This window comes from Lytechinus variegatus, chromosome 17 (genome assembly GCF_018143015.1).
Source record: "Lytechinus variegatus isolate NC3 chromosome 17, Lvar_3.0, whole genome shotgun sequence".
Lineage (NCBI taxonomy): Eukaryota > Metazoa > Echinodermata > Echinoidea > Temnopleuroida > Toxopneustidae > Lytechinus > Lytechinus variegatus.
The window spans coordinates 1,671,951-1,684,361 of NC_054756.1; the positions used below are offsets into that span (position 1 = coordinate 1,671,951).

A 12,411-nucleotide genomic window follows, 5' to 3' on the forward strand; every position below is an offset into this window, starting at 1 on the left:
ACATGGTAAAAATAAAGAAATTACTATGGGATTATAAAGTTCGATAGATGAATTTTCTGATTACTAGTAAATAGTCTGAGAATTTCCATCGTAGATCTCCGTACAGCTGTTCAGTTGCATAATCGAAATCTTGCTCACGCGATTTCCCTGCATGTTGTCATGTCAAAGGTCACGTTATCTCACAAAGCGAAGCTAAGCCGAAGAATCTCAGTTCAGCCGTATTACGGCAGTGTAGTATCAGCCGAAAATTATCATTTTGCCGATGAAATTTGCACCTATAATCTCTCGGATATAGGTAATCATTGACTTTATATATTCTCATAGATAGTTCTTAATCTTAGGTTTAATAGTCGATTACAGAACGAAATTTTAATTGATATCAGTGCAGTATCCTTCGGTTTGCCGCCGCCGGGATCGGGAAAGTTCTCCGCTGATATCAAGTCTGGTTCCGCTGGACAAGATACATGGCGGAGCTAACTGCGCTGCGCGACAGCGTTTGTGAAGAACTGTGGCTGTGTTGTTCTACTATAATAATGTTGACCTGTCCTTGCTTATCAGGAAAATCAGGCAAATTATTGTTCTAACTCTAAGTGAGCTATCGTTGGGTATTCTCTCAGTGACTGAGAGAATTACAGTAATGTCTGCCACAACAATTTTTATTTTAAGTTAACTTAGATTAGAATTTTGGGGCCTTTTGTTTTGCACTTTCATTTTTTGGGATTGAATTTGTTCCAAGGCGAAGATGGTTGGGAAAGGAGAAACAAGATCGGAAGGGGAGTTTGTCCTCTGCAGTATGATCAGTATGCATCATCACTCTAGAATTTATAACTTGTGAACTGGGCAGTGAATGAGGACATTGTCAACTCAAGTGTCCGTCTGTCAGATGACTACATTAGAAACATGTCATTAGAAACTGTGATTAGTCGAATGGATTAGCGTTAGGGCAACGGATCAAAGCTCTGACAGTCTCTGTCTATGTCATGCTTCAGGTTCAAATCCCAAATGTGATTGCTAATAGTAATGTATTTTTACTATAAATTGGTGAAAATTAAAACTATTGATTGTACCTGACAATCGTGAACTTCACTAATAAAACCAAGAAACTTGAATAGATATTAACATTTACTTGATATGTACCCATGTATATTCCATTGAGTGGACAAGAAATAATCTAATCTGTCAGTGAAAATTAACAAATAGGGTTTAAGTCATGATGATTTGAAGCATTAGAAGTTAAACTGGAATTATCACAAAAAGGGCTGAAAATGTGCAATATCGTAGCCGTAGGTAAACGATTCATATTCATGCATGATGACGGATCAGATTTTCAACTCTAGAGGTGAAAAGCAAAGTCTATACTTTTCTGTTAGTAACATACGATTCCCTTTTTTTTTCATGTTGAAAAATTCATCTTCTGAGGACAATAAGGATGAAAGATGATCCCCAATGGCTCTTCAGTTTTCCCTATCAAAATGTGAAGTCAGTTTATTTGGGTTGTGGATGATTTAGAAAAAAATAGAATTGAATTGAATGGTTTATTTATTTCAAATATTCACTGAAATTACATTCAGTTTACAAATATACAGACCTATGAAAAAAAGTACACAACTTGAAATAAAAAAGGCAAATATCAAAATGAAATTGAATACAAAGACATGCCAGTCCTCACATTTGCTCTTGCTCATTCCATAATTCTCATTGTCACATATCCAACATTTGAACACCTTTATTTTGTATTTTGTTCCTTTTTTTCAGGTGTTGCAATGATTGAAATTCTAATAAGTCTCATCCCAGAAGGGCTGGGGTATCCCCTGGTTGTGTCTGCTATACTTGGCTTGTTGCTATACATTCTACTGGGCAAGCCATCATCTATGGTGAGTACAAACTATTTTGTCCTGGTATTCAGGAAATGTTACATACCACTTCATCTTCAATGTCTGCATTATTTTATTAAGTGTAACAAAATTAATAATAGGTAGAAATAGAAGAGTAGAGCTGCCAGTTTAAATTTGTTTGAATTGGCAATTAGTTCCAAACTTGTTTTAAAGATTATAAACTCCCTGTTTCTGTATGGCCAATTTTGCATTAAAAGTTAATTATAAAGCTTTCATAATCAAAACTTAGCTTAAGTTTATGGTTTTCAATTGATGTAGCTATTTGAGCTCAAACAAGTTGAGCAGTGTTATTAACTGATGCTTATTTTACCAAAGTAATCCCTTTTCTTTTCCCTTTCTCAGGGGGGGGGGGGGGTTCATTTTAGGGTTAAGAGAACTCTAAAGACCCACCTTTTTAATTCCTGATATTATGTATTTGTTATTAAATAAGTGATTTGATGTTCAAACGTTACAGAAGAAGCAGAAGACATCGGCCAATCATGTGACAGCACCATCATCACATGACACTGATGTTCTTATCATTGGCTCTGGGATCCTAGGGTCAGCCATGGCTACTGTGCTGGCAAGAGATGGCCGTAAGGTGACCGTTATAGAACGAGACATGAAGGAGCCGGACAGGATAGTTGGAGAGTTGCTTCAACCTGGTGGCTACAGAGCTTTAACTGATCTAGGATTGAAAGGTATGGTTTAATCTGTTCTCTGTGACTATCTATCTCCAACTTTAAACAAGGAAAGGGAGAATTTGCAAATTAATTTCATGCCAACCGATGTGTTGGCTCAGTTGGTAGAGCATCCATCTCAAAACCAGGAGGTCAGGAGTTCAAGCTCCAGCAACGTCAGACCAAAAGACACTAAAAGATTGGAGTTGCTGCTACCCTGTTTTGTATTCAACCATTCAAGGAATAAGGCTACCTCGATCTGGTGCGGCACAGTGGCTGCATTGCCCACAATCAATTGGACAAAAAGAATTTTTGGAGTATTTTTATTTCAAATTTCATTTCAAACAAAACAATGGATTTTCACTTTCAATTCTACGATTTGAATCTGCAACATTGGTGCTGCATCACAATGACAAGTTGCTCATTGAAAGGGTTGCACATTAATTTATATTCTTCCTATTTATTGTTTTAGAATTTAATGCCATTCAGTTGCAAATGTTTACAGTTTCTGTCATGAGGTTTTGTCTTGACTTAACAAACCCAATTATATTATTGTTATAAGTAGGCTATCAACTTTGTTATCAGTAGGCTATCAAAGAAACATTTTCTGGCAGCAGGGCATTTACCCTTATATATTTTTTCAGCACATTTTCGATATGTCTTATTTCAGTAATTTATGAAAGGTTGAATACTGTTCAATTGATGTTCAAAGTCCAGCTACTTGACAATTATCTCAAAGCAAAGGACACAGACCTTTGAAGTGTCACTTAGAAGATAGTGTGAGTTGAATCCCAGGTTTGGCAGTGTATCACACCCGTCACTATGCCTTTGATTATTGGATTATATTAATCCAGCCCTCTACTTCATTTCTTGGTATTGTGAATTGACAGTATGAAATCCAAGTTACAAAAGAAATCAAGGGAATAACTGGAAAGGAAATACAGGGAGAAAAAGTGTTTTCTTTTCTAAATGTTTGTAGTTTGTCATGAAGTGGTAATATTTTTGATAATTTCAAAGCCACATCCTATCATAGATTCATAAACTTTCTAATCAGGGATGCCTTTGTACGTGATGAAATATTCTATGGCATGACAGAAAGAAGGCTTTATTGTTTGGGCAGGTTAAATAACAACGTGATATCAATGTTCTTGTCAGCTTTATCTATTTTAATGTTTAGAATATTGTTTGCTCAAGCACTTGTTCATAATTGATAAGATAGTTCATACATGTGGCCAAAATCGTACGATAATTGTTTGTGCTAATGAGACCGAAATGTTCGTTTTTATCATTCCATAACCTACATTACTCCATCATTCCTTTTACATCATAGTTTGTAAAAGTCTAATAAACCATTTGTTTCCTTCAAACCATAATAACAAATGTGCTATAGAATTAACTTACCACACTTCAGCTGTCTTTGAAATCAGACAAAAATGCTTTTCACTAATAATCCCGAGATCATAATGACATGCAGGCCAAGTAATAATAACTTTCAATTTCACTGATGACCTTTTCTTGTACAAATATAAGGATCATTTGTCTGGATGCATGTTTAAATGCAAAAGCCTGAGTGTATGAAGCCCTTCACTTAGAGAAATCTTTCAAAATAATGTTTTCATGTATTCAATTCATTTCGATTCTTTTTTTCCATTCCATAGAAAAAAGTTACATCAACAGACCTAAATATGGTAATCAAAGTACAGTAATAAGATATCTAAAACATGATTAAAAATGGAAAATGGCTAATGTAAAAAAAAAACCTTAGATGGTTTGTCTTGACAGCCACTACATCATTAAATATTTGTGTAGAAAAAGAATATATCTTTTCAATTTTTTTCCCATTAATTGCGTTGATCCCTTTCTGTGTGTGTGTGTGTGTGGGGGGGGGGGGGTCCATTGCTTCTTGCTCTATGGATTAGTTTACCCTTAGTTCCCCCCTTTCTGTAATCTTTTTTTTTTGCATTGTGACATCCAGAGGTCCAAAAATCATTCTTGCCATTGAATTCCTGTGGGTCATGACCACCAGCAGAAAAGTGATTATAGAAAGCACTTTTTTCTTACTTTGTAATTTGTCTGTAGATTGAGTTGAATTCAAGTCTCTTGTCTCTTGTCTCTTTCTCCTTAACTTTACGATGTAATATATCATTTTTAATCCACACTTTTATTTTTCTTTTATTCTAGATTGTGTAGAAGGCCTTGATGAACACACGGTCAAAGGTTACGTCATTCATGATCTGAAGTCTGGCGCTCAAGTTGTCGTACCATATCCCACGGACAAAGACTCAGGATCTGCAATCACGGGTCGATCATTCCATCATGGCAGGTTTATTATGGGGCTTCGGAAGGCCGCACTCGCTGAAGAAAGGTGGGTGTCTGATGCACTGCTTTATTTTTTTAATGGATTGAAAATGAAAATAAAAGTTAGATACATATGACAGGGTTCCCAGCCCATCAGGGAAATTAGGGAAAATTATTTTACTTTTTCCAGTCTGGGAAAAATCAGCGAATTCAATTAAAAAATACCTCAAATCAGGGGAAAATGCCACAAATATTAAAGGGAAAAATCAGGGAATTTTGATTAGCCCAAAAGTCAAAAGCACGTTAGTCAGTCAGACTAAGTTATATTTTGTTGCATATCAAAACAATATCCGTTGAATGACTTGTTATGGTGGTACTAATTAGTACTTGGAAAACATGCGAAACTGGGAATGGGTTTAAATAATATCTGGGAATTTATCAACTTCTTCAGGGAAAAATCAGGGAATTTTGTTTTCTTGAAAAGCTGGGAACCCTTTATTAAGTCGTATAGCACCCAATTTATACACAACTTACCCTCCACACCAACAGTACATAAAACACGCTTATACACAGACCTGTTATTAGAGAAAAAAAAAAAAATAGATATTCATAAAGATTTAGATTTCATTTCTCCTTTTGAAATGTGCAATGGTAAATTGAGTTCTGGGGACGTATTTGTATGACACGTATGTTTTACCTATTGGCAATTTTGGCATGTTAAATGCAGATATTAATTAAATTTTACATTATGTACTGCAGTGGACTGAATAGTTTATGAACAGTATTAAAGGGGAATTTCACCCTGACAAAAAGTTTATTGTAAAAAAAGCAGAAAAAATAATAAAAAATATTGCCGAAGGTTTGGGAAAAATTCATCAAATAATTAAAAAGTTATTAGAATTTCAATTATTTGATTTGTGACGTCATATGCGAGCAGCATTCCTACATAGCGAATGGTAAAAAATCAATGAAATGTCATTTTCTCAGAAAATTGAAAATGGTTTTCACTGTAACTTTTGTATATCAATAGACAAATCATTTCACACCCGATCATGAAAAGAAAAAAAAATTAAGTCATCAGGAACCATACAAAATTTGAAATTCATACATTTTATATTACATAACACATGGGGCAGCTGCTCGTTTATGACGTCACAAATCCCAAATTTTGAACTTAATAACTTTCTTACTCTTTAACAGATTTTCCTCAAACCTTCACCAATATTTTTTACTATTTTTTCTGCTATTTTTACAACAAAGTTTTCTTCAGGGTGAACTTCCCCTTTAAAGTATTTCAGCTTGAAGATGGATGAGTATGGTTATTTCTTGTCATGTTTTATCTTATATCTTTTGCTTTCCTTTTGTTGATGATTTAATCAGAGTTACCTATATTGAAGGTACTGCATCTAAAATCTTGGAGGAGAATGATAAAGTAGTTGGAGTGTCATATAAACTCAAAGGAACACAAGACCTGAAGGTATAAACATTAGATTCCCAAGTATATGAATAATGAAACTCTTCATAATGTATATGTACACATACAACGTTAAACCACAATTCAACGTGGAGGTTTACCAGCACAATTCAGCCTCCAGGCTGCTCTGTATTTCTACTTTAATAAAAAAAAAGCCATGATTGAATTGAAAAAAATAATTTAATGTAATTTTATTTCATTTCTTGTCATGTCATGTCATTTGATTTGATTTGATTTAATTGAAATGCTTTGAATTGAATTGAACTTGTCAGATGAAAATTGTTGATGAAATGATCCCCAAAAGACACACTCCTGATGAAAGACCGTCTGTACTACATATACCACGCAAACCTTCAAAGATCTTTGATATTTTCATATATTGATTTATATCCTATACCTGCAGGAGATCAAGGCCCCTCTCACCATCATCGCCGACGGCTGCTTCTCCAAGTTCCGGAAGCAGCTGACCACCACCCTCCCGAAGACTTCCTCTCACTTTGTGGGGACCCTGATGCACCACTGCCCCCAGTATGCAGACAACCATGCTGAGCTGGTCCTGGCTGATCCTTCACCTGTACTCATCTATCAGATATCATCAGAGGATACAAGGGTTCTGGTCGATGTCAGAGGGGATATGCCAAGAGATGTCAAGGAGTACATGATGGACAAGGTTTACCCACAGTTACCAGGTGAGGGGGTAACCTGGTTTTCTATTGTTGTAGTCATCATCATCATTATTACCATCATCATCCTCACAATTATTGTCATCATCATGATCATCATCATCATCACCATCATCATCACCATCATCATCCTCACCATCATGATCATCATCATCATCACCATCATCATCATCATCACCACCACCAGTATCATCATTGTCATTATTTTCATCATTATCATCACAATCATCATTGTCATCATAAGTATCATCATCACTAACATCATCATCACAATCATCATCATCACTACCATCATCATCATTATCATCATCATCATCATCACAAACATCAACGTCATCATTATTGTCATAATCACTGTCATCATCATCACCAACATCATCAACATGATGATCATCATCACCATCGTCATCATCACCTTCATCATCATCATCTGCTCAAGGTTTATTCATTATTGCAACATTACTGCAACCCATTTACAAAGCTTTTAAAATTCATGATAGACTACATGTATGTGCGCATGCGTGAATTGTTCACTTTCTCACTTTTCTAATCATCATCCATGATTTTCTTTCCGTCTAATGTATCTTTTCCAGAGCATATCAAGGACCCTTTTGCCGATGCTATTCAAAATGGCCGCATCCGTAGCATGCCCAACAGCTTCTTACCCCCAGCCCCGGTAGAGAAGCGTGGTGCTCTGTTGCTAGGCGATGCGTATAACATGAGGCATCCATTGACGGGTGGTGGTATGAGTGTAGCATTGAATGATGTCAAGATATGGAGGGAGCTATTCAGATCGATACCAAACTTGGGTGAGAATTGGAATATCATTACTGGGGGCCATTTCACATAGCTGTTTGTAAGTTAAGAGTGACTTTAAGAATGACTGGTGATCATTTCTTACGCACTAAATAATCACCAATGAACATTTAATGGTGAATATCATTTACCTCAAAAAAGTATCACCAGTCACCCACCAGGGCTGTTAAGACTTTAGAACTTGGAATGTGCAATTTTGACTACAGCTGATAAAAGAATGTTTTAGAATATTGCATTGGTAAGAACCTCTTTTGTGTCCTAATTCCTGTACTGAACCCTTTCTACGTAACATAAGGCTGCCACTTGCATGTATTACATAACTCTTGAATGGAACTTTTTCTAAGCTTTCTTAGAAATTATGATATACAAAGTTTTGAGTGCACGCTGGTAAAATTCTGTGTTTCATTATCGATTATGAAACGGCATTATTTCTACCAAGTATTATAGCTTTTAATTTTGAAAGAATTTCAGAGAGTAGATTTATAGGAGATTGCAAGTGTTTATTTTTTGTCTTGAGAATGCAATGTTTCACATTTTGTGGGGTTTTTTTTTACTCTGAACTTTTATTATTCTTTGTGACCCTTTCCTGCACTGCAAATTTCCATAATTGATTTTGATTATGGAAAGTGGGGATGTGACATCATCAGCCCACCTAATGAATATTTTAATGACAATGTGCATGTAATTGTTTTCACAAAATATTGATGAACTTCAAAATTCAATAACTTTGTTATTTGTTATCCGATTTGGATTAGATTTTCAGCATTTTGCTCTGTGAATTTGACTCTATTTAGATATGAATATTTTCAGCCCGGACCATCCCTTTAAGAGTTAATCCTCCTTACAAACCCAGTCGTCCTATTCATACATTATGTATTAACACAATGTAAGATGAAATCCCTTTTATTGTTTGTATTGGTAGGTGATGATAAGGCATTATCTAGTGCACTGAGAATGTTTCATTGGAGGAGGAAGTCTACCCATGCATTCGTTGTCAACGTTCTAGCTCAGGCTCTTTATGAATTGTTTGCTGCCACAGATGGTAAGCTATAGTGATGGTGTCATTATATGTGATGATGGTGGTGACAATTGTGACTTATGATGAGGATGATGATAATTGTGCTGGTGGTGATGGTGATGAAGATGATGATGATATGATATGATGGTGATGATGATGATGATGCTTGTGACAATGATGATGATGTCTTGATGATGATGATGATAAAGATGATGATAAAGATGATGATGATGATAAAGATGATGATAAAGATGATGATGATGATAAAGATGATGATAAAGATGATGATGATAAAGATGATGATGATGATGATGATAAAGATGATGATGATGATAAAGAAGATGATGATGACGATGTTGATGATGATGATGATGAATGATGATGACGACGACGATGATGATGATGGCGATAATGATGATACTGATGATGATGTTACTTATGATGATACTTATGATGATGATCGTGATGATGATGATGAGTTGATGATGCTGATGACTTGGATGATGTTTATTTTTATATTAATGATGTTGGCAGTGGTCATGGTGATGGTGATAGTAGTGATGATGTGAGGATTATGACGATATTACGAAGAATAATAATCGTACAGATGGTGGTAATGGCAAATACAAAAATGATGTTGTATAATGGTGATTTATTATTTTCATCACATGATAACCTTTTGTAGAAGTACAGCAAGATTGTTTGTATTTAGAGTATCATTTGAATTATCATGATAATTTCAACTACCGGTATTTGTTTATGTTTTCAGTTCATTTGATGAAGCTTTGTAAGGTTTGTTTCAAGTATTTAGAAAAGGGAAAGAGAATCAAGATGAATAACTACAAAGTTTTGTTTATGTTTTCAGTTCATTTAATGAAGCTTCGTGAGGCTTGTTTCAAGTATTTCAAGCTTGGTGGTCAAGCCGTAGAGGGACCTGTAGGATTACTCTCTGTGTAAGTACCAGGGGAACATTTCATGAAGCACATAGTCAGTCATTTTTACTGATAACTGTTATAAGCTACTGAAATCCTTGCATCTGATTGGCTGAGGGCAAATTTGTCTGTGGAATTTCTCACATGAAAAGATAATGACAATTTATTTTCTTTGAAAGTATGTGATAGAGTATGTGGTAGAAGACATAATCATTTAGGAGGATTTTAATGAGTGTAATTGGGTCAAGAATTTGTATTGTTATAGAAGAGAAGACTTCAGTTTAGATTTATAAGTCTTTAATAATTATATAATTCTCAAATTTAATGACAAAGTGTTCCAAAGAGAAAGTGTATTACAGTTGAGAATGCCCGTTCATCATTCAGTATTTCTGATCGGGAGTAATATTTAGGAGATAACCACAGTGAATTTGAAAGAAAGGGAGGGAGGAGGAAAGAGACAGAAAGAGAAAAGGAGAGAGAGAGAATGGACATGGTTAGAGTTACTAGGGAGTTTTGGCACTGCGACGCAGATTGAATCCGACAACGCACCAATTCCTTTGAAAGTGGAAGTCAAATCACAATCAAGTCTTTATCAAGGGTCTGTGAATTGAAACGGCAGTTTTGTCTTGGACAAACGACATATTTGATTTTTTTTGTCAGCTCTGAAACGTTGAACAAAACGTTTCGATTCACTGACCCTCAACAAAGGCTTCATTGTGACTTGACTGACATTTAGACAGGAATAGGTGCACTGTAGGATTCAATCTGCATTTCTGTGTGAAAACTCCCTATTATAGAGCTTAGAGAGATAGAAGTAAAGAGCTGTTTTTTAATTCAAATTTTATTAAATATTTTCTCTTTTGCCCACAGACTCACACCCAACCCATTCCTCCTCATTGGTCATTTCTTTGCCGTCGCCCTCTACGCCATCTACTTTGCATTCTTGGACCAGCCCTGGTACCTCAAACCACTCGCGTTCTACGAGTCTTCTCTCATCTTCTTCAAGGCTTGTGGGGTCCTCTTCCCACTCATAAGATCAGAATTTTACATGGTCATGAGGAGTTGATGGATTATTGACATTGTTGTAAAATGGTCTTGGCGCTTTACACTCCTTGGTCTGCTTCAGACATCAGGGGCTGATTTCATAAAACTTGTGATGATATCAAATTGCATTAACTGTTAAAAGCTACTGAAATCATTCAATTTGATTGGCTTATAGTAAATTTATAAATTGTACATTTGTTATACCAAGTTTTCATGAAATGGGAACCATGGCCCCATCTTACAAAGAGTTTCGATCGCAACTATGGACGCCCAGCAATGTCAACATCTTCTATGCATGTTTGTTCAAATTATTTTCTCGCTATGATGTATATTCATGCAGTAATTGTTGTCTTGAAAATTCACTGTGTTTCTCTTTGTTTGCAAAGGACATTGCGCGTATTTCCTGTAGAAAAAATTGTGACATTGATGGATTTCCATAGTTATGATTTATCGGATCAATCGTAAATCTTTGTAAGACAGGGCCCAGGTTAGGGATAAGGTCCACTCACAGACCAGGGAAAGTAGGATAATTCAACTGAATTCAACTTTTCTGCCCTTTTCAGTCTGATGCTACTCAAAGGCAATACTTTGAAAATTAATCTCAGTATTATTTGAATAATTTAAAAATGTGTATTCTATTGCTCATCCTCGGCCAAATATACAACAATGCATTGTAGATAGGGAGATAGGAATTGCATTAGGTGAGTATTATGTATTGGTTTCTCTGTATCTTGTGAATACCCGGCTCAAGTGTAATTGCTTATTTGTTTGTTTTTCTAAATGATTGCTATGAAAGCATGAATGCTTGTAGGCAACCAGAGGACTGATGGATTAATGCCCTCTCTGAGAGACTTGTCATAAGGATTAATGCCTTACCAAAGGTCACTTTAGCATTGACCTTTATTCTGTAACACCAAGGCTGTGCAAGTATGAAAGAACAGTTCTGATTGGTTCATGGTCTTTATTGTGAACAAATTGTATATGAAGCAATGATTTTGTTTGGCCATGGGATTTAGAAATTGATACAAATTCTTCATCCGTGATGCAATTGGAATCCAATATTTGAGGGTTACTGTTCATGTTTAACATTTAGAAGTGTATGTATCCCAGCCAGGTGTATGGGTTTGAGGAAGGGCAGCATACTTGTAAAAGGACGCTCATGATTTGAGGGAATGATGTCGATTATTAGGGTTGACGGATCCTCCAGATCACGAGAGAAATGGCAAAACTTGTAAAAGACCATTTTATGATTTTAAAATGTTAGAATTTGTGGATGTTTCTATTCTTTGATCTAGTCATGGTGTTCTATTTATTAATTCTCTTTACTCTGGAGGAGTGAATCTTCAAGATTCTCTCGTTTTTCATAACTTTAACATTGATTTGTTTCAGTCAGTGAGTAGAGATACTAAAGTTTGGAAAAAAAACTTTGCAAAAATGTTATCTATTGTGTATTGTATTGTAGTTTATTCTTCAAAGCTCCATATGCATTGTTAACAACTGTAGATTTGCTCCCTCAACAAAAAAGTTTTAATTAATCTGATATTGTTGAAGCCTATCAAGCAATTGATTTCAAGTTCATTTCTTGTATCGCT

General features: G+C 35.5%; 1 protein-coding gene across 1 annotated transcript; it reads left to right on the plus strand.

Moving 5' to 3' along the window:
- Positions 1 to 202: 202 nt before the first annotated feature.
- Positions 203 to 11,100, plus strand: LOC121431345 (squalene monooxygenase-like). Its single transcript, XM_041628884.1, has 10 exons — positions 203 to 295; positions 1,756 to 1,874; positions 2,350 to 2,575; positions 4,736 to 4,919; positions 6,233 to 6,329; positions 6,730 to 7,015; positions 7,603 to 7,818; positions 8,748 to 8,867; positions 9,709 to 9,796; positions 10,646 to 11,100. The coding sequence occupies exons 2-10, from the start codon at positions 1,764 to 1,766 to the stop codon at positions 10,839 to 10,841; spliced, it is 1,524 nt and encodes a 507-aa protein (XP_041484818.1). The 5' UTR covers positions 203 to 295; positions 1,756 to 1,763; the 3' UTR covers positions 10,842 to 11,100.
- Positions 11,101 to 12,411: the final 1,311 nt, after the last annotated feature.